Here is a 23,154-nt window from a genome sequence, read left to right as displayed (position 1 = left end):
CCCAGCAGCGGCAATGCTTATGTTCTAAATATCATCTCTTCATCTAGAAATTGCTATCACAAAAAAACGACTTAATTGCTTAAAATACTGCCGTACTAATTTAATAATTCCTGCAAAGTGTCATGTGTCAGATTACCAGGTTTCCTAAACATAAACTTACATTAAAAATATATATTGAAATTTTGGAAACAGAAATATCTGTGTTTTTGTCAACTATGAGCAAGAGGCAAGTCTCTTTCAATTGAAAGGAAACTCCAGAGTGAGAGGGCACAGGATGAAGTTCGAGGTGAGAGGGTAGTAGATGCGTGGAAAAGACTGGGTCTGAATTCAAGAAAGTGTGGGATCTCTTAGGGAGTGGATGCTGCAGTTGGGCAGACTGGGCCATTTGCTCTTTATCTGCCAGACTTCATACCCCAGCTGTAATAATAATAATAATAATAACTTTATTCTTATATACCGCCAACAATCTTGCGACTTCTAGGCGGTTTACAATAAAGAGAAACTGTAAATACAATAAAGAGAAACTGTACATACAGCGAATTAACGGGTATAGCATTGTACATCTGGTAATTCCAACATTAATAATATTAACAACAGTTTGTGTGCTGCAAGACCAGGAAGTGCCATGCTGCTAACACAAATTTAGAAATATTCCATGAGTTGAGTGGAGTGTTCATGGTTAGTGATTAGGGTTGGGGTTTACAATTTACAGGATCGGGTATGTGGTGGTATTATGAGGGGGGCTGATGTTCTGGTTCGTTACCTAGGTATTTCAAGAACAGGTAGGTTTTTAGGTGTTTCCTAAATTCGCCATAGTTGTTTGTGTGAGCAATTAGTTTTTCTAAGTCTTTACCCCATGTGGCTGCCTGGTACGATAGCAGTTGTTGATGGTATCTCTTATATTTACGCATTCAATGAATTTAAAACATGCAATTTTTACTTCTCCAGCTGTCTGGAATATTTGTATATTTCTCTAAGCTATCATGGATTTCCTGCACAGGCAGCAGGGATGAAATTTAGCTGGACGGTTCGAAGGATATTATCAGTTAAATCCTTTGCCTCATGGAGAAGCTATGTTTCCTTGCACATTTGTGGATTATCGTGTTTCCCCAAAAATAAGATCTACCCCGAAAATAAGCCCTAGTATGATTTTTGAGGTAGGCCTTAATATAAGCCCTACCCCCAAAATAAGCCCTAATAGTACGGTAGCAGCGTCTTGCTCTGGCGTGCGCGTGTCTGTCCGCACAATTGGCAGGGGGGTGGGGAGGTATGCACTCACGTGCCTCTGGACCCGCAGCAGGCAACTGTAAAAGGAGTCTTGTTTCAGTGCGTGTGTGCAGAAGGTGATGAGATGGGAAGGAAGCAGCTGCGCGAGCTACGGGACAGGCGTTCTGGATCTCCAGAGGCTGCACGCGTTCCAGGAAAATAAGGTTGCGTGAGGCTGGGGTTGGGGAAAGTGTGCCAGGAAAACAAGGTTGCTGGGGGAGGGGGTGTTTACGTGTGCACGCCAGTCAGTTGGCTGCTTGCGGAAGGTGTCACTGTGGACATCAGTCCGGTCTGGAGAAGGGGGATGAGGGGATAGGCTTGGGGATTGTCCTTCCCGTCAGTTAAAAAGGGGAGTGGGTGTCGTTTTTTGACAGGCTCCCTCCATGGTATTGGAGGCCGTCAGGTTTTATTGAGTGGTGTTTTTACCTAGTTCTGGAATGCTTTTCTTTCAGATATCTGCCTATCCCTATAAATGTCCAAATATAACCCTACGGCTGAGCTGAACTGAATTCACATTTTGGCGGTTCAGAAGGGACGCTACCATTTCTCTTTTGCTCACATAACTACTGTGTTTCCCCAAAAATAATACCTAGTGTATTTTTTGGGCCCTAAATTAATACAAGACAGTGTCTTATTTTTGGTACCCTTGCACCAAACAGGTGTTCCTCAAATCATCTGCATGTCTAAAAAAACCTGTAGAAGCAAAGCATAGTGTTTTCTGCTCTATTTTCCCCAGGCCTAGCGGAAGCAGTGAAGTCATGTGACTTGCCTCCTCTGTGCAATTACCCCTTGCACGAAGCCAAACAGATGTTCCTCAAATATCTGGATGTCTAAAATAATCGTGCGGACCAAGCATGGTGCTTCCTGCTTTATTCCCAGGCATGGAATGGTGGAGTGATACAACGGACTTCCTCCATGCACCAGTGCAATGAGCCTTTTAACTTTTCTCTTTCATCTTTCTAGCTTATGGGAAATGCCATCTTCCATATCCTACTGAAATATTCAAATATAACATAGTAGATGACAGCAGATAAAGACCCGAATGGTCCATCCAGTCTGCCCAACCTGATTCAACCCAAATTTTTTTAAATTTTATTTTATTTATTTATATTTTTCTTCTTAGCTATTTCTGGGCAAGAATCCAAAGCTTTACCCTGTACTGTGCTTGGGTTCCAACTGCCAAAATCTCTGTTAAGACTTACTCCAGCCCATCTACACCCTCCCAGCCATTGAAGCCCTCCCCTGCCCATCCTCCACCAAACGGCCATACACAGACACAGACCGTGCAAGTCTGCCCAGTAACTGGCCTAGTTCAATATTTAATATTATTTTCTGATTCTAAATCTTCTGTGTTCATCCCACGCTTCTTTGAACTCAGTCACAGTTTTACTCTCCACCACCTCTCTCGGGAGCGCATTCCAGGCATCCACTACTCTCTCCGTAAAGTAGAATTTCCTAACATTGCCCCTGAATCTACCACCCCTCAACCTCAAATTATGTCCTCTGGTTTTACCATTTTCCTTTCTCTGGAAAAGATTTTGTTCTACGTTAATACCCTTCAAGTATTTGAATGTCTGAATCATATCTCCCCTGTCTCTCCTTTCCTCTAGGGTATACATATTCAGGGCTTCCAGTCTCTCCTCATACGTCTTCTGGCGCAAGCCTCCTATCATTTTCGTCGCCCTCCTCTGGACTGCCTCAAGTCTTCTTACGTCTTTCGCCAGATACGGTCTCCAAAACTGAACACAATACTCCAAGTGGAGCCTCACCAATGACCTGTACAGGGGCATCAACACCTTCTTCCTTCTACTGACTACGCCTCTCTTTATACAGCCCAGCATCCTTCTGGCAGCAGCCACTGCCTTGTCACACTGTTTTTTCGCCTTTAGATCTTCGGACACTATCACCCCAAGGTCCCTCTCCCCGTCCGTACATATCAGCTTCTCTCCTCCCAGCATATACGGTTCCTTCCTATTATTAATCCCCAAATACATTACTCTGCATTTCTTTGCATTGAATTTTAGTTGCCAGGCATTAGACCATTCCTCTAACTTTTGCAGATCCTCTTTCATCTTTTCCACTCCCTCTTCGGTGTCTACTCTGTTACAAATCTTGGTATCATCTGCAAAAAAGGCACACTTTTCCTTCTAACCCTTCAGCAATGTCACTCACATAACATATTGAACAGGATTCGGCCCCAGCACCGAACCCTGAGGGACTCCACTAGTCACCTTTCCTTCCTTCGAGCGACTTCCATTAACCACCACCCTCTGGCGTCTGTCCGACAGCCAGTTTCTGACCCAGTTCACCACTTTGGGTCCTAACTTCAGCCCTTCAAGTTTGTTCAACAGCCTCCTATGAGGAACTGTATCAAAGGCTTTGCTGAAATCCAAGTAAATTACATCTAGCATATGTCCTCGATCCAGCTCTCTGGTCACCCAATCAAAAAATTCAATCAGGTTCATTGGCACGATTTACCTTTTGTAAAGCCATGTTGCCTCGGATCCTGTAACCCATTAGATTCAAGGAAGTACACTGTCCTTTCTTTCAGCAACACTTCCATTATTTTTCCAATAACTTAAGTGAGGCTCACCAGCCTGTAGTTTCCTGCTTCATCCCTGTGACCCTCTGGTACATCTCCATTTTCTTTCCTTTAGTTCAGGAAGTTTAGTTCCTTTGGTGTTTCAGAAGGGCTTATAATACCTAGGTTTTTTTTGGAGCGCATTTGCCTCCAAAGATGCTGCTTCGCTATCAGTACGTTTACCCATATTTACTGCCAGTTTGTGTTCAGTCATCTACAGCAGTGTCCATTCATCCCCTGATGAAGGCACCTACGAATGCAGAAACTAGGATCCTAGTTGGGACATTCTAGGCATTCCTAGACTTAGCCTACTTTCACGTCACAGGTTTTGCATCTCTTTATGTGACTTTATATCCATGATGGACATTAGGATATAGACTTTATTTTTATTATTTGTACTATAAAGGAACTGATTGGTTGAATATCCGACATCTCATTTGCCTCTTTCCATTATACTTCTATAGTCAGTACTCAACATCAGATCTCACCAGAGACCAGCACAGAGGTAATATTGCTTCCTTCTTTGAACACGTGATACCTCTCTTTATCCATCTAAATACATTTCTAACCTATTTCTGTGAGGTTTCCATACGGGACTTTCTCACACTTCTTCCAGCTCTTTCCAAGATTACAATCAGGTGTGAAATTTGTCAATTGGGAATAAAGAGGCCTGAGTCTGTAATTCAGATTCTTATATTACAGATGCAATAGTCTTGCTTGAATCAGTACAAGACCCTCAGTGGAAAGCTAGAGAAAGAACATCTTTCTCACAACTACAAACTCAACACCAAACAAATGGTATCAATAGTTTCATTTTGGAAACCTGAGCAGGCCTGAAAGTAGCCTCTTACCGTGGAGGAGGAGGAGGACAGGGTATCTCAATTATTTGGGTCTTCTTAGCATCCAGGGACTGGAATTCTGCTATCAGAGATTCGAGGTCTTCCTGAAAACAAAACCAAATTAAATAACTCTGCCACAGAAAACACCTTTACAGTTTCCAGAGATGTAGTTCTGCACTTTGAGAGGAAGGTAAGGTACAACAGTACTCTGTGGGGGGGGGGGGGGTGGAAGAGAAATACAGTATCCCAGGGGTTGGAATGTGCAGTGCTCCTGGGGGGGTGGGAGTGATTGTTGCTCTTGGGGGAGTTGGAGAGTGCAGTGTTCTTCGGAAGAGGAAGAGAAGGTGCACTGCTCTTGGGGGGGGGGGGGGGGGGAGGTGGGTTTAGAGTGTGCCATGGGATCTTGCTAGGTACTTGTTACTCGGATTGGGTACTGTTAGAAACAGGATACTGGGTTTCATGGAAGGGGGTTATCGTGTGTGGAGCTCTTTGGGTAGCAGTGGGTAGTGCAGGAGTGGCCTAGTGGTTAGAGCAGCTGCCTCAGCACCGTTTGACTCCCACTGCAGCTCCTTGTGACTCTGGGCAAGTCACTTAACACTTCATTGCCCCTGGTACAAAACGTAACCACGCAGAAAAAGTGATAAAGTCAAGTCCTTTACAATCAAGATATTGTGACATCATTGATGAGGTTGACTCTTATTGGTGGAATGAGCCATTATGACTTCACAATCTCAGCTGTGGTTACGAGAGACTGAAACGCTTCACACTAAGGGGCGTGGCCTAGTGGGTAGAGCAGCTGCTTCAGCCCCCTGAGGTTGTGCGTTTGACTCCCACTGCAGCTCCTTGGGACTCTGGCCAAGTCATTTCACACTTCTTTGCCCCGTGTAAACCGCTTTGATTGTAACCGACTCCTCTAGTCCAGCACCAGTTGGCCCCGCTCACCTCCTCTTTCCGGGCCCGCCTCGAGACCTTCTTCTCCAGTTTAGCCGCGGTTTTCTCGGCTCCTTTCCCCTTCTTCTTCTTCCCCATGCTTCCCAGGGCTCGCGGCGCGCTGCTTCCGTTGGGCGGCGACGTTCCAGCCGCTTCCGGTCCGAGCTCGGAGGAGACGAGGCGGCTCACAGTGCGCCCTGCTGGCGGGAGGAGGAATTGCCGCGAGACGGCTGATGGCCCGGGGTCACGTGCAGAGATGCCCACGCGCCGGTTTCATTGCCAAAGAAAAAGGCGCGCACTTTCCCTCTCCTGCTCTGGGCCGGGATGCCACATGGACCCTTCTGACAAGACTATCTGGATTGACTTTCTTTTCTTGGATTATGATTCATTAACGGGTGCTACAATAGATCTGTCTGTCTTTCTGTCTCTCTCTCTCTCTCCTTGGCCGCTTTCTGTCTCTCTCTCTCTCCTTGGCGCTTTCTGTCTGTCTGTCTTTCTGTCTCTCTCTTCTTGGCCGCTCTCTGTGTGTCTGTCTTTCTGTCTCTCTCTCTCTCCTTGGCCACTGTCTGTCTGTCTGTCTCTCTCTCTCCTTGGCCACTGTCTGTCTGTCTCTCTCTCTCCTTGGCCACTGTCTGTCTGTCTTTTTGTCTCTCTCTCTCCTTGGCCACTGTCTGTCTGTCTTTCTGTCTCTCTCTCTTCTTGGCCACTTTCTGTCTGTCTGTCTTTCTTTCTTTCTGTCTCTCTCCTTGGCCGCTTTCTGTCTCTCTCTCTCTCCTTGGCCACTGTCGGTCTTTCTTTCTTTCTGTCTCTCTCCTTGGCCGCTTTCTGTCTTTCTGTCTCTCTCTCTCTCCTTGGCCACTGTCGGTCTTTCTTTCTTTCTGTCTCTCTCCTTGGCCGCTTTCTGTCTTTCTGTCTCTCTCTCTCTCCTTGGCCACTGTCGGTCTTTCTTTCTGTCTCTCTCCTTGGCAGCTTTCTGGCAGTCTGTCTCTCACTCTCTTCTTGGCCACTTTCTGTCTGTCTGTCTTTCTGTCTCTCTCTCTTCTTGGCCACTTTCTGTCTGTCTGTCTCTCTCTCCTTGGCCGCTTTCTGTCTGTCTTTCTGCCTCTCTCTCTTCTTGGCCACTTTATGTCTGTCTCTCTCTCTCTTGGCCACTTTCTGTCTGTCTGTCTCTCTCTCCTTGGCTGCTTTCTGTCTGTCTTTCTGTCTGTCTCTCTCCTTGGTCGCTTTCTGTCTGTCTGTCTCTCTTTCTGTCGCTCTCTCTCCTTGGCTGCTTTCTGTCTTTCTTTCTGTCTCTCTCTATCTTTGGCCGCTTTCTGTCTGTCTTTCTGTCTGTCTCTCTTTCTCTCTCTCTCTCTCTCCTTGGCCACTTTCTGTCTGTCTTTCTTTCTGTCTCTCTCCTTGGCCACTGTCTGTCTTTCTTTCTGTCTCTCTCCTTGGCCGCTTTCTGTCTGTCTGTCTGTCTCTCTCTCTCCTTGGCCGCTTTCTGTCTGTCTTTATTTCTGTCTCTCTCTCTCTCTCCTTGGCCACTGTCTGTCTTTCTTTCTGTCTCTCTCTCTCCTTGGCCACTGTCTGTCTTTCTTTCTGTCTCTCTCCTTGGCCGCTTTCTGTCTGTCTTTCTGTCTCTCTCTCTCTCTCTCTTCTTGGCCACTTTCTGTCTGTCTGTCTTTCTTTCAGTCTCTCTCTCTATCATGGATGCGTTAGCGTTTAGCGCGCGCTGAAACGTCTAGCACGCCTTAGTAAAAGGACCCCACTGTGAGCCGCCTTGGATGGAGGCGGATTAGAAATGTTTTAAATAAATAAATAAGTGGCACAGCTTTGCCACCAGGTGTCAGAGGCTTCTCACGGGAGCTTCAAGAGGTTTTTGGAGCAGCCTTTCCTCTCCGCGAGTCTCCTGCAAGTCCTGTCTGGTGTAATCACAGCTAGGATATTGCATCATTGTCTCACAGCTTATGTACATCTCAGTAGATTTAAAAAAAAAAAATACAAGAAGTAGGCACTCTAAGGTAAACTGTTTAATCACAGTGAGGGGGAAATAGTCATATAGTCATTGACTCCATCATCAGCTTCCTTTTCCCGACCTTAAGATCGGTAAATTTGCTGTTAAAAGATGTTTGTAGCACTAAACCAGTCTGTATGCAAACCCAGCACCAGCTTCCTTCTCACAGGATCATTTTTGCGGTGCCTACTTCCTCTTATAGTGATTATCACCCAGGAGAACCTGTGAGGAGAAAGATCAGTAAAAGGAAGGTCACGTTATCCAGCCATCCTTTACAGAAGAGAATGAGAAAATGCAGCCAGTCCTTATTTCACCTCTGTCGGATAAAAAGAGAGAAGTAAGTCCGAGACCTCAGTCTCATGAACATTGGAGTACTTTGCAAAATGTCATTAACAAATCCGGAGACCCTATCAATCCCTCCCTCCCTCCCTCCCCCCCATTCAAACAAACAAAAAAAGAAGCACAACCTCATTCTACCCAGTAAAATTACAAGATAGTTAATTAGATGAAGAGTTAGGATCCGGGAATAGATTGAAAAGGTTAGTTAAACCTAGCAAATGATCTAACTAACCTTTTCAATCTATCCCCGGATCCAAAATGACTAATGGGATGGAAGGACTTTCATACGAGGAAAGGCTAGAAAGTTTAGGGCTCTTCAGTCTGGGGAAGAGGCAGCTGAGGGAGAATATAATTGAGGTCTATAAGATCTTGAGTGGAGTGGAACAGGTAAATTTAGATCTTTTAAAAATACTGTACAAAGACTAGGGAACACTCCATGAGGTTCGATGGTAGTACTTTTTTTTTGGTCTTGCCCAGGGTTTCCTCGGCTGACGGAGAAAGGGCGGGAGGGAGAGTCACTGCCGCGGTGGTCGCCACTGGCTCCAGGCTCGCAGTGTCGCTGAGGGAGGGCGACAGGGAAAACCGCCACAGGCTCCTTCGCTATCTCTGCCATCTTGCTGAGTGGCAGGTGCCCCACAGCTGATGATAATACTTTAAACAAATAGAAGAAAATAGTTTTGCACTCGGGCGGGGGAGGGGGAAACTTCTAAAACCAGCGCCTAAGTTAATTGAAGAACATCATTAGAAATGGCAACAAAAAAAGGGCGAGGTTGAAGCACCTACCAGCACCTAAATAAAAGGTGCTGGAATAATGCCTACGCAGGCACTGTAGGCCGCCGAACGCCAAAGCAGGTGTGGCCAATGCCAGAAGTGGCGTTAGGCGGCCTAAAGCGCCTACATAGGCGCGATTCATGCAAAGATAGCTGCCGGAAATGTAGGCTCAGAAAACCCTGGCCTACCTTTCCGCCACCTATTGTTCCCGTAGGCGCATTCCTGAAACAGGCGCCACTGTGTGATTGTCACGTGAAAGCGGCCGCCGAAAGCACCAGTTCCAGAATCCTGCCCTCAATGAACGGTTCATCGCTGCTGGAGGATGTGGTAAGACAGTAAAGGTAGCTGGGTTTAAAAAAGGTTTGGACAAATTCCTGGAGCAAAAGCATAAGAACATAAGAAGTTGCCTCCGCTGAGGCAGACCATAGGTCCATCCTGCCCAGCGGTCCGCTCCCGCGGTGGCCCTTCAAGCCCATTGCTTGTCTCCAGTCAGTTCTTACTATATGCTTAAAGACAACTACACTGTTTTTAGTCCATTTCTTAATTTGTGTATTTGAAATCAATTGGACCCCTGAGGAAGGCGTGTTCGCCGAAACACGGACCGTGTAGGGTCCGGTGGACTATTATATATGGATTTTTATGTTTTATGATTTTATTGTGAAAGGACAAATAATAAATCATTTTCAGAACATCAGCATCCACAGTTTTTTGTTTTTATCAGTAAATCTGGGGAAGCATTGCTTATCCTTGGGATTAAGTCACAAGCATATTAAGTCGTGCAGTGTGTTGCTGGAGAATATAGTTGATGCTAATTATACAGATGGATTTAAACAAAAATTGGACAAGCTGCAACCACCTATAATTTTGAGACTTAGCAATACCAAATGTTTGTTGCAGTCGTGAAAAGTCAAGCAGTTTTCCATCTGATACTACATCATCCAGAGTACGTATGCCCGCCTTCATCAAATGCTTCCAGATGACCTTAAATCCGCCAATTTGAATCTTGGAGTTAAGCCAAAGGGACTGACAGGTGGATTTATGAATCGAAATAGGTGTTAAATTATTAATAAATTTAATGTCTGCCATGTGTCCAATAAAATTCTATTGTCCTTATACAGCCTAGTTAACTTGATACTTAAGATGTGACCCAATCTCAGTGGAGACAGGAGTTGCCATTCCAATCTTAACCAGTCTGGAAGATTTGTCTGTATAATATGTTGCACTTATTTTTGGCTTTAAAATGAATAAATATTTAAAAAATAAATTGGATAAGCTAAAATTAGACTAATAGCTTGGGCAGCCTCTCCATTGTGATTTATAAGCCCATCCTCCCAAAGGAGCTCAGAACGGATCAGGTATTCAAGCATTTTCCCTGTCTGTCCCAGTGGGTTCACAGTCTATCTAATGTACCTGGGGCAGTGGAGGATTAAGTGACTTGCCCAGGGTTTGTTTGTACCCACAACCTCAGGGTGCTGAGGCTGTAGCTCTAACTACTATGCCACATGCTGTTATAGACTGCTATCACTAAGATCTCATAGAAAGAAGAGGGATATAAAAATTGCCACTGCTGTGTCAGACCAGTGGTCCATCCTGCCCGGCAGTCCGCTAACGCGGCAGCCCCAGGTAAAAGACCAGTGCTCTAAATGAGTCCAGCCTCACTTGCATACATCCCAGTTTAGCAGGAACTTGTCCAGCTTAGTCTTGAAACCCTGGAGGGTGTTTTCCCTTACAACAGACTCCGGAAGAGTGTTCCAGCTCTCCACCACTCTCTAGGTGAAGAACAACTTCCTTACATTTGTACGGAATCTATCCCCTTTCAACTTTAGAGAGTGCCCTCTCATTCCCCCTACCTTGGAGAGTGTGAACAGTCTGTCTTTATCTACTAAGTCTATTCCCTTCATTATCTTGACTGTTTCGATCTTGTCTCCTCTTTTCAAGGGAGAAGAGGCCCAGTTTCTCTAATCTTTCGCTGTACGGCAGCTCCTCCAGCCCCTTAACCATCTTAGTCGCTCTTCTCTGGACCCTTTCGAGTAGTACCGTGTCCTTCTTCATGTACGGCGACCAGTGCTGGACGCAGTACTCCAGGTGAGGGTGCACCATGGCCCGGTACAGCAGCATGATAACCTTCTCCAATCTGTTCGTGATCCCCTTCTTTATCATTCCTAGCATTCTGTTCGCCCTTTTTGGTACCACAGCACATTGTGCAGACGGCTAAATCGACTTGTCGATCAGAACTCCTAAGTCTCTTTCCTGGGAGGTCTCTCCAAGTACCACCCCGGACATCCTGTATTCGTGCATGAGATTTTTGTTACCGACATGCATCACTTTACACTTATCCACGTTGAACCTCATTTGCCTTGTCGATGCCCATTTCTCGAGGTTGATTATGTCACTTTGTAGATCTTCACAATCCCCCTGTGTCTTCACTACTCTGAGATGGTGTGGATGGGCCAACTGGATGGGCTGTTTGGCGTTTATCTGCCATCACGTTTCTAAGGAAAAGCTGAAAGTAAAGAACATGCGATGGACCTCTCTAGTATGATCTGTTAGGTATTTTTTTCTATCATGAGAGTTCGGAGTAAAGAATGAAATATAGATCTCTCACAAAGGATATTAGTTTTTTGCTAAGCAACCCAAAATAACCACACTGGGCTTGATGGTACAACCTATCATGGTTCTCCTCATGTTTTATGGTCTTAAAACCCACGTCATCTTACAGCCTGATTACATCTGTCCCTGGAACAGAAAATGCTCTTTGCTTTGGGTTTTGTTCTTTCTTTTGTGCAAATATCATATGCATCATTCTCGTCTGTCCTACTGTTAACAGTCCAGAATTGCAGTCAGAAAATTAAATATTGATTTTACCTGCAGGCATAAGTGACAAACTTGGATTCTTAATCACCAACCTGTCACTGCCGGGCGGAACAGAATCTCGAGTGTGGGCGTGAAATAGACAAGCATACATGGCATTAAAATCACAAAAGGTACCTGAGCCTTGATAACATAGAATTGTGTTTGGGGTGAGAAATCACAGGAGAGCATTACTACATTCTTGGGCCTCAGAAAGACCGAAGAATACGCCTCCCGCCTTACGCATGTAAGGAAGTAAATATCCCAAGAACACTCAGGAGAGGTTTATTTACATACGGACACAATCACCAGGGCGAAAAAAAAGATAGTTTTAAAAAATGGTCTTACATGTCAGCTCAAACTAGACAAGGGTAGCTTTATCTCAGATACCTAGTTTGAACAAAGGAGGACGTCATGGATAGAGGAGAGAAGCTTGGATAATTAGCAGAGGGATCATTAAATGAGAGGAGGAGATGTACGGAAGGGCATCAATGCATATAAAGAAACTATTAAGGCCTAGGTTCTCCTAACGTGCATCGTGTTGTGACAAACCCAGCACCAGCACTAGTCCGGTCCCTGATAGGATCGGATGCAGAAGAGCAGACCAGATCGATTCTGGCACTCACCTTGAGGCTGACCTCCCTTGCCCCCATAACCAAAGAGATAGTGAACTGGAACAGAGGTAGGCAGATTGGCAACAGCAGCCTCCAGGCTTTAGAGCAGCTAGAGAAGCCACGAGGAAGATAGCTGCAGGAGATAAACCTAGGCAGAGAAAAACTGCTGTAGAGCCAAAACCCATCCCCCGCTACAGGCTGAAGGAGATTGGCTCTGATCTGTTTAAAGCAGGCTGAGTCAAGCAGGAGGAGGAGGGAGGAGGAGGGAGGAGGAGGAGCGAGTGACCAGGGCGAGTCACTCCCACAGCTCAAGGCAGGTGAAGAGCTGTGGAACAGAGCAGGAGAGGAAAACGTGCTGGATTATTCCATGCAGGATTTGGAGGAAATCCTGCCTACTTCAAACTACCAGGTTCTAGATCGTGTGGAAGGCATGGAGATAGAACTGGCTGGCCCTATGTTAGAAAGCCAGACGGAAGGTATGGAAGTTGCATGAAAGAATGCAGCAACTGAGAAACCATTAGTGGTTTGTGTTTCTTTCTTTCTTTTGCTGATGTTTGGTTTGTTTCTGCTGTGCAAACTATGCCTGCAGAAGTTAAGATATGTTTGAACTTTATAAGTATTTTGAGAGTAAGAATAATACTTGCTTCAAACTGAGGAATGGATTTAAAAGCAAGTTTATGAACCTGAAGCTCAAACTGACATCGTTAAGTTTGGTTTTTGGAACTTGTGACTCCCGTTCTTGAAGCTAATTAGATTATCTGTCTCAGCTGTGTGATTTTGCCTGCATGTGTGAGCTGAGAGAAAAGCTGAACTGTTACCAGAGTTTGCTGTGGCTATGGTTGCCTAAGGAGTTTTGATTTATTTTGAATTTGCAGTAAAGCTTTATTTTTTGCAAATCTACTATTTTTGTTGAATGACCTGCAAAAGTGATGTTTGTTTTCTGTTGCATACTTTTGACCTGTGGGTCAGAATAAACAACTTATTCTTTCCTAAAGAACTTGTTTTGGCTGGTGATATGGTGAAACCTTTTTACTTACCTTGCATCTCTTAGGCCCAGGCAATTGCCCAGGGCCACCTGAAAAAGTCCTGAAGGTACCCCTGGTTGGAGGGGACACGCCAGAATCCCTGTGTTTGTCACCCGACAGCCCTACTCTGCGGAGGGTTGGTGACAGTGTCCATACAAGTGGATCGATTTTTCACTCCATCAAAAATTACAAAGATTAGGGGGACACTCGATGAAACTGCAGGGAAATACTTTTAAAACCAATAGGAGGAAATATTTTTCCACTCAGAGAATAGTTAAGCTCTGGAACGCGTTGCCAGAGGTTGTGGTAAGAGCGGATAGCGTAGCTGCTTTTAAGAAAAGTTTGGACAAATTCCTGGAGGAAAAGTCCATAGTCTGTTATTAAGACATGGGGGAAGCCGCTGCTTGCCCTAGATCAGTAGCATAGAATGTTACAACTCTTTGGGATTCTACAATCTTGTTACTCTCTGGGATTCCAGATCTTGCTATTCTTTGAGATTCTGTACGGAATGTTGCTACTTCTTGGGTTTTGGCCAGGTACTAGGGACCTGGATTGGCCTACTGGGCTTGATGGACCATTGGCCTGACCCAGTAAGGCTATTCTTATGTTCAGGTCCCAAGTACCTGGCAGAAACCCAAAGAGTTTGTGATTTCATAATGCCTCATTCCGCCAATGCCTACGAGCCAGCCTCATCAGTGATGTCACAATGGCTTGAAGTCCTATATTTGGCTCAAATAAGAACATAAGAATTGCTGAATTGGGACAGACCGAAGGTCCATCAAGCCCAGTATCCTGTTTCCAACAGTGGCCAACCCAGGTCCCAAGTACCTAGCTAGATCCCAAGTAGTAAAACAGATTTTATGCTGCTTATCCTAGGAATAAGCAGTGGATTTTCCCAAGCCATCTCAATAATGGCCTATGGACTTCCCTTTTAGGAAATTATCCAAACCTTTTTTAAACCCTGCTAAACTAACTGATGTCCATTCTATTGCTACACCATTTGTCAGCTGATTTGAAATACTGTGCTTGCGGTCATCACCATCTGCTGCCATTGTGTACACCATAGTGGAATTATTTACGCATAGATAATCATTTGATCTGTATCTGGGACTACTTGTTATTTTTGCCAGTTGCATTTATTTTATTGACTTTTATTTGTTGTTTTTATAATTTTATGTGAATAACAAACCTGGGAGTTTACAGATCATCAACTCCACTTTGCAGGCTATTGTTTGCCAGAGTTTGTTTGTGGTTTCTCCTTTTGTGGAGTGGAGTATGAAGGTTTGTTGTTTGTTAGGGCTTAATTATAGACACCGGTTAGTCCCTTTTGAATATTGTTTAAGGGAAGGAGTTTAAGTGATGTTCTCAGTGTAATCCAGAGGCATCTTTGCAGGACACTTCAGTTAAATCTGATATGCTTCCTTTTCTTGCAATTATTCCAAGTGGGCAGGAGGAGTACAGAGGCCGGCTTTACACAGTTTCTCATTTCCATTTGAAGTCCTTTCTGATGGCAGGGACTGTTCCAGGAAGTTTCATTAGCTGCCCTATCTGCTTTTATCAGTCTGTATTAATAGGAGAACAGAGTCTGCTCTGCAATTACAGCAGGCAGCCCTGAGCAGGATACATCCATTCAGTACAGATAACCTGCTCTCTCTACTGGCTCCTTCCTTCAACTGGCGACAGGGAAGCTTCCCTGACTCGTGACAACAATTTCACTTCTTTCTTTTGAAATACTGTACTATAAAACAAAAAAGAGATTTGTTTTATTGGGCTAACAATAAATTTTTTGACTAGCTTCTTTGGGAGCTAAGGCTCCCTTTTACAAAGCCGCAGTCAAGGTTTCTACCACAGGCCGGCGAGGTAAATGCTTCAACGCTCATTGGAATTCTACTTCAACCGCGGCTTTGTAAAAGCCAGTGTAAATGAGCAAAAGATGAGAAATGTCAGAATATGTAAGTAAAACATGAAAGCAAATCAAAGACAGTCTCATGGAGAAAAGTAGGGATGAGGGGATAATCAGAGGATGGATGACATAGCAGTATAATTTAATGGTTGTTCCTGGACATCTTCAGATTCAGCTTTATCTTAGCAGAACACCTTGGTTTTCAGTGGCTACTTCTTCCCTCTGGCATTAAGAACAGAGTCCTCCTTTAAGACTTAAAATCCATCTGAAAGCTTACTATTTTTCCAAAGTGTTTGAATCAAATAAATGATACTTTGATCTAACCAGCGATATAGCTAGGACTGAATGGGCCTAGGCAGAAAAATTGAGATGGTCCCCTATAATACCAAGGGTGAAGATGCATATTTGACATATTGCCATTAATAAATTCAGGAAAAAAATATTAGGGTCTGATTCTATTTAGGACGACCGGTTTCAGCAGCCTCCTAAGCAGCTTTTGAGAATTGCATGTGGGCGTCCTATGCATAATCGCCTAACCCCCATCTAACCACCCCAATTCTCTAACCAGCATCTATGTCACAGGTTCCATGTAGAGAATTGCGTTGCTGCTGAGCTGATCACAGCAAGGGAAGGCTGACGTCAGAGGGAAGGCTTGTGGGTCAGCCACGTGCAGCGTGTAAGAGCTGCTGCCCATTTCCCTGTGCGGTTGAAGGCTGGAAAGAGCAGCCCAGCTGGACCCCTGGGGAGAGAGTGTGGCCCTGGAGTGAGTAAGTAAGCGAGAGAGGGGACATAATAGTGGGAGAAAGGTGAGGGGGAAGGAGCGCGTTGGGACATGGGAGGGGCACAAATTTGGGACAGAGGCTGGAAGGCAGGGAAGGGGGCATAAACTCGGAACACAGAAGGAAGGGAGGGGGCATGAACTTGGGAAACAAGGGAGGGAGGAAGGGGGCATTAACTTGGGACATAGGAGGGAGGGAAAAGAAAAGGATAAATGTTGGGCATGAGTGTGTGAATGAGAGGGAAAGAGATGGTGCACATGGGGAAAGGGAGAAAGAGGAAAATTGGGCATAGAGAGAGAGGAGTGAGGTAGAGATGCATGGGGAATAGAAAGATGAGAGGGAGAAATGTTGGATATGGTGGTGGAGAGGGAACAGAGGGACAGATTGAAGGGGATGCAAGGGGGAGGAATGTTGGATATAGTGATGGAGGGAGAGATGTGGCATGGTGGTGGAGAGGGGTGATAGAAATAGAAATGGGCATGGGGCTGGTGGGCAGTGGTGAAAAATGCTGCACATGATCTGGGGATGAGAGCGGGAGAAATGTTGGATGTAGAGGGGATAGGAGAGATGCCTGGATCTCTCAAGACAGATGAACAGAGAGAGAGAGAGAGGGAGACATGTTGCCAATAGGGGTGGAGGAGAGAGGAATTAACTTTGGACTCATGAAGAGACAGAGAGAGATGTTGGTTGTGGAAGGGATTGAGGTCCAGAGGAGAGGAAGTGTGCAGGAGGCAGAAGAAAGAAATATTGGATGCACAGTCAGAAGAAAGTGCAACCAGAAACACTCATGAAATCACCAGACAAACAAAGGTAGGAGAAATGATTTTATTTTCAATTTAGTGATCGGAAATGTGTCAGTTTTGAGAATTTATATCTGCTGTCTATTTTGCATTATATTTGTCTATTTTTCTATATTTGTTACTGAGGTACATTGCATATTTTAAAGTTATCTGCCTTGACCTCTTTGAAAAAACCCCCAAATATAAATGATAATTAATATTTTCTCTGTATACAGTGTGCTTTGTTTTTTTTTAAGTTTTGTGGTTACCATTATGTATTAAGATTATATTGTGTGTGTATATGAAAAATGAATGGAAGAAATTGCATTACAATTGGTACTATTACTATGGGGGTGGGGTCAGGGGCAGAGCTTGAGTGGGGAACTTGGTTAATATTGGTTAGATTTAGGGGGTACTTGGCTTAAAGTTGAGAAACTCTGCTCTATAACCCTCGCAGTTAATGAGGGTTTAACCTGCTGCTCAAGACCACCAGTTCTGTTGCACAAGAAAAGCTGAGTTGTAAGTCTTTGAGATCTCCGACACAGCTCAGTTCTCATAAAATATTGGCATCATCTTGAGTTTGTCTAGAAGTGGATTGGGTGTTGGCCAATTTAAGGCAACCGAGAGAGGCCATAGTTTTTGCTCAGAATTTTAGTCCATTCTTAATTGAGAAACCTTTGGCATAGGATCTTCAGTTTTAAGACAGAGAACAAAATCACATTTTAATGACCCTGTTTGATCCTATTCTGTTTCTGAGTTTCTTCACGATGGTTTTGTGCTAACTCAATGTTCAATCCTTGAAGGTACAGCACCACACTCTTCCTATATCCTCTTAAATCTCAGGTTTCAGAGCGCAATGGTTAGTGAATCACCTGGGAATGAGGTGGGAAGGAGCGTCGGTGGTTTTGCTTTGTGCAAAAAAGCTTAATCCGTAAATTGCTTAGGGATATCTGGCCCCAGCCCTGCAGGTCAACCACTCTCTCTGGTGCAATGCTGAACATAAAAAGTCTTTTATAAGGGATTATTTATTACCTTTTTGTTGGCAGGGGATATAAAACAGCCTGGGCTCTTGCATGTCTGGATTAGCAGGCAACACCAGCTGGGCACTGGGAAGGAATGGATGCCTTCTGTTTCCTGCATGGAGAGGCTTGCTTCTCACCCACATGTGTAAGGTAACTAGAGCTTGCCAAGCTGTACTACAGCATTTTTTAAAGGGGAGTTAGAAGTACAGAGTACAGTATTTGTAAAACTTGAGAGCATACGATTTTTCTTTGACTTGCATTGATATCATATGCACATTTTATTGCCCTAAATCCAAAATCTTAAGCTTATCAGTTCACTAGAAATAGTATCTCACTTTCAGGCCCATCTGAAAGGGTCCTGGGTGTTCTGCTCAGGTGGGAAGATGATCTCTCCACTGTCAGTTAGGTAATCTTATTCCCTAGAGCAGTAGTCTCCAACTCAAGCCCTTTGTAGAGCCATATTTTGGATTTGTAGGTACTTGGAGGGCCTCGGAAAAAATAGTTAATGTCTTATTAAAGAAGTATTTAGGCAGCTGATTCGTAAAAATCTTATTATGCAATATTCAGATCATTTTAGTGGGTTTTTTTTAGTTATTGGCTTCTAACTTTTTAGTTCTATTGTATTCAACTTTTTATTGTATTTTTTTTAACTATTGTAAACCGCATAGAACTTTACGGCCTTGTGGTATATAAACTGTTTATTATTATTATTAAATCTTTCCTTTTGACTAAGTCTTATAATATTATAATTTATAACTAAAGTGACATAAGATCAAGAAACTTTTATTTTATTTTACGATTATGATAAACATACCGAGGGTCTCAAAATAGTACCTGGCGGGCAGTGAGTTTGAGCCCACTGCTCTAAACTCTCCCCCCCAAAAGGCAGAAAAAGAAAACTTCCAGGCCAGGCTCTTCAGCCTTGGAGTCACTCCTGTTGGCCCCTTTGTCTCTCAGGGTGAGCAAAAAAAACAAAACAAAACAGCTTATATAAATAGTCCTGATTCTCTTGATTATTTCAAAAGCAGTCCTTCCTTGGCTGCAAATGAGGTTACAGCTAACTTTTCTGCCTTCCTCCCTTCTCAGGAAGGCCTGTTTTCAATTGTTAATTTCCTTTCACTGCAAGGAAGGAATGGAGAAGAGAGAGATGCCAGAGCATAGGGGAGGGTGTGGAGACAGAGAGAAAAATGGAGAGGAGATGAAGCTGAAATGAATCATGTACAAAGAAGAGAAGGGACACAGGATAGACAGTTTATGAAAGGGACACAGAAAGAGGGAAGATGCTTTATGGAAGGGGAAAAGGTTGCTCCTGCCGCGATTAATCACTGGAGCACTAGGGATACTTAAGGTACGCGGGGTAGGCAGGAGGGAGATAACATAATTAGAATCGGGCTGGGACAGGAGGCGGGAGGGAACCCTCCTGTCCCAGCCACCACTTGACCACCAGGTTTCTTGGTAGGCCTGGCAGAAGCCTACAAACAGGTTCGGGAGGGGGGCGGGATAGTGCTGACCCAAATATAAACCGAGACCTCCGTTTTTGGGCCATTTTTTTGGCCAAAAAGTCTCAGGTTATATTCGAGTATATACGATACTTTCCAAAAATATCACTTGCACAGTCTAGTTTCCATACCTGTCACCTTTATAATGCCTCTGGTCCTTAAATTTCTGGCTGATATTGTTTAATATAACTCTCATATGTACTTGGTGAGGGTGTATCTGTACAGGATCAATCTGTATTAATCTAGCTTATGGGTATTGAGGTTCTAGTGCTTACTGCAGTGTTTAAGATGCCATCTTTTCCTAGGTATACCCTTGTGACTCGTGGATTATTACTAAAAAAAAAATTTTTATATAGAGAGGAGGGGGATGTTAAAAAATGATCAGCCCTGGGAGTCAGATATACTAAGTACGCCTCTGTGAAGAACTGCTCATTCCTAATAAGAGCAAGGGTCATCTGTGGTTTGAAGCCACTGAACCTAGCCATGGAGTCTGCAGGAGAATAACCAGTTCACTCTCCACCATGTACAGTAGCTACTTCCCTATCCCCAGAGCCTTACAATATCAGCTGCCACAGTCAGCATTTTTAAAATGCCGGTCACAGGGGTTAAAGAAAGATAATCTGTGTATTCAGATAATATCTCCTGTTATCTGCCGTTGACTATCAGGCATAGTTTGAGGAATGGAGAATGAAGTGAGTTGCCCAAGTTCACAAGAAGCATCACAATGTTGGTTGTTGTATGTGGGGGAGGGGGGCAGGACCAGGATTTGAACTCTGGCTTCCCCCAGTCTCAGCCTACTGTTCTGGGGCCCAGGGCAGATATTAAGGAGGGGACCCCTAATCCCCTCTCCTCTCTGATATCCCTACCTCCCATTACTACCACACACAAAACACAGACAAAACATTGACCAAATACAGAACAAGAGATCACAAATAGAAATAGAAAATGAACTGAGAACCCCAAGAAATTAAACTCAGCAAGTATTACAACGCTGAAGAAATAAAAACAGATATGCACTTCTTTCTGTACTGAGCACACAAGGATCCCAGGCCCAGGTCCACCCAAAATTAGCCAACTATTGCTCTGGATGACTTGAAAATGGTAATTTTCTCAACTGGCTTTCTGGCTATTTTTCCAAAATGTCCAAAATCTGATTTCCAGTGCAATAGGCTATCTCTCAATATGCAGAAGGAATCCACTCCAGATTTGTCTGTGAATCTCCTCTACTTCACTGGGAGCACCACCAGCAGTTTTCTCTTCTGCATGCATGCCTGGAGGAATGTTTTTGTTCTGATCTCCTTTTTTTCTTATTTTATTCAGTGTTTTCGCCCCTTTGTCGGGATTTCTTTGTGCTTGGAGCTTTTCTTCAGTTCTGCCCACGTAGAGAAGAAACAGACTTTGGTCTACAGCTGATGGTACCTGTTGGTCAGCCTGCATTTATTTCTTTGGAGCTCGGGGCCATCCCTGTTTTTTCCTCACCTTCTGTTTAGCAGGTGTTTGAGCACAGGCTATTAGGTGTCCTTTGGAAGCTCAGCGGAGTCTCACAGGGCACCGGCTGTATTTTCACTATCTACAGAGAACACCCTTTACAGGTAATTCACTTGCTCCATCAGCAAGCAGGGGAGATACAACTCCACCTTCCCCAAACCACACAGTATGTTTGCGCAGTTCTCTGCTGCCAATACAGGTAAGTAACTCCAGGGTCCTGGGAAGTTGAAAGACATGCTCAGTGTAGCCCTCAGAGCTCTGTTCAATGTCTTTGGAGAAAGGCAAAGTTCCACCAAGAGACTGGAGGAGAGCAGAGGTACTGAAATTCTACAAGACTGGGTACAAGAATATGGGAGGGAATCTAACAGACATGTTAGTCCAGTTTCAGTGGTGTGCAAAGACAATGCAGCACCTTAGAATAATTTTACTACAAGACATATGACTGCCAACTCCAGACTCCATCCCCTTCTGTCTTGTTGTGCTGTATGCCCTGGAACAGACATGCCTGAGTCATTACGTCAATATCTATCTCTAGCAGTATTCAAAATCCAAGCTAAAAGCTCACCGTGTGTGTGTGTATATATATATATGATGGGGTGTTGGGGGGAATTGAGACCAGGAATAAAGATCTTGGAGGGGTGGCGCAGTAGAGGTCTCACAAATGTATGTTTCTTCTAACCACAGATCCGAGATCCTTCTAGCTCCACTATGGATTTTTTTCTCTTCTTCATACTCCCATCCCTGAATATCTCTTTCTCTCTCCTCTGCTTCCTCCCCCTCCCCTCTCCCTCCCTCTCTCTGAGTGCTTCTTTCTTCCTTTATTTTCTCTTAGTCCCTAGAGCAGGGGGCTGAGGTTCTGAGGTAGGGGGGGGTCCCCCATAATACTGCTCTACATGCTTCTTGATTTACACTCTCTGTGAGAGCAAGTGGCAAGGCTCCTACTATTTCACATTGACTGATCCTGCTAGGGAATCTTGTCTCTTAATCTGTTCAATTCCCTCCATAAATTACCGTGTTTCCCCAAAAATAAGACAGTGTGTTATATCAATTTTGGGTCCAAAAAACCCACTAGGACTTATTTTTGGGGATGTCTTATTTTTTTCATGTACAACAATCATCTCTCCCTTCATTTCCTCCATCCCAGTTCTTCCTCTTTCCTTTCTCTCCCCCTCATATGCAGCATCTTTCCTCCCCTCTCACCCATCCCCTTGTGCAGCATCTTTCTATCTCTCCCTCCCATCCCCCTGTGCAGGAGAACCCCACCGACCCTCTCACCCATCCCCTTATGCAGCATCTTTCTATCCCTCCCATCCTCCTGTGCAGCAGAACGCCACCGAACCTGCCACCGTGAGACTGACACACTTCCGCTCCGAGGCCTCCATAAAGAGCAGCGGTGGCAGTACTCTGAACAGGCTGCTTCATTGCCTTCCCCACTGGGGCCTTCCCCCTGCCGCATCACTAATGATGTCATAAAGTGACTGGCACAGGGAAGGCCCCGGCGGGGAAGGCCGTGAAGTAGCCCGTTCAGAGCGCTGCCACCTCTGCTGTTTTTGGAGGCCTCGGAGTGGAGGTATGTCAGTCTCACGGTGGGAGGGTCAGCGGGGTTCTGCTGCACAGTGGGATGGGAGGGAGAACATAAAAATAGCCCTACTGCATCAGACCAATGGTCCATCAAGCTCAGTAGCCTGTTCTCATAGTGGCCAATCTAGGTCACTAATACCTGGCCAAAACCCAAGGAGTAGCAATATTCCATGCTATCGATCCAGGGCAAGCAGTGGCTTCCCCCATGTCTTTCTCGATAATTAGCGATAGTCTACACCCATTGCACCTCCTTCAACTACCAGCTGTCCAAAAGCTCTCCCAACTCTCCCTCATTTCTTCTTTGAATCATATGATGAGAAAAGCTCAGATCCGCTGATGTGTGTTCATGTTCTGGTGGTCAAAACACCCCCCATGGACTCTAGAGAACCTTCCCTCCCTGGTTTCCTCCCATTGTGTGTGCCTTTGCCTTTCAACCTGCTGTTTTGCAGATTCTCACACTTGAGTTACTAACAGTGGATAGCTTATGTATATTTATTCAACCTTGCAATTATATTATTTGATGAACTGGACTGTGAAGCCCTGGAGGGCTCCCCTGTCGCGCTGGGAAACTCACATAGGAGAGACGCTTTTCATCTCACCAGGACATTCCTGACTGAAATAACTCTGGGCTAGTAAACGTCAGTGCTGTCTATGAGTCCATTCCACTTTCCTCACCATGGGAAGCTCAGACTTCTGGCGCCTCTTTTAGGGTCATGGGAACTTAGATTTGGTGGCTGAGGGCCAGCAATAAACAATATAGATTCAAGACCACCACCGGCAACCAGCAACCAGCTTACCTCAACATATCAGTCCACTAAAGATATAAATGTTTTCATTCAAACTAGGTTGAATTTGTATGGCCCTTAATTAATAATCTCTGCCTGCTCATAAA

The 23,154-nt window shown here is 44.6% G+C and overlaps 1 protein-coding gene across 1 annotated transcript in view; it reads right to left on the bottom strand.

Annotated features, from left to right (window-relative positions):
* KLHDC4 (kelch domain containing 4) overlaps window positions 1–23,154 on the bottom strand; it is a 132,721-nt gene that overhangs the window by 88,846 nt on the left and 20,721 nt on the right. Inside the window, exons 2-4 of the mRNA XM_033941294.1 lie at window positions 20,795–20,981; window positions 5,629–5,846; window positions 4,699–4,790 (exon numbers count right to left, since the gene is read on the bottom strand). Coding sequence (XP_033797185.1) covers window positions 4,699–4,790; window positions 5,629–5,846; window positions 20,795–20,981 — 497 coding nt within the window. The remainder of the gene's footprint in view (window positions 1–4,698; window positions 4,791–5,628; window positions 5,847–20,794; window positions 20,982–23,154) is intronic.

The sequence above is a fragment of the Geotrypetes seraphini genome, chromosome 4 (assembly GCF_902459505.1).
Source record: "Geotrypetes seraphini chromosome 4, aGeoSer1.1, whole genome shotgun sequence".
Lineage (NCBI taxonomy): Eukaryota > Metazoa > Chordata > Amphibia > Gymnophiona > Dermophiidae > Geotrypetes > Geotrypetes seraphini.
This window is presented reverse-complemented; position numbering and strand designations above follow the sequence as displayed.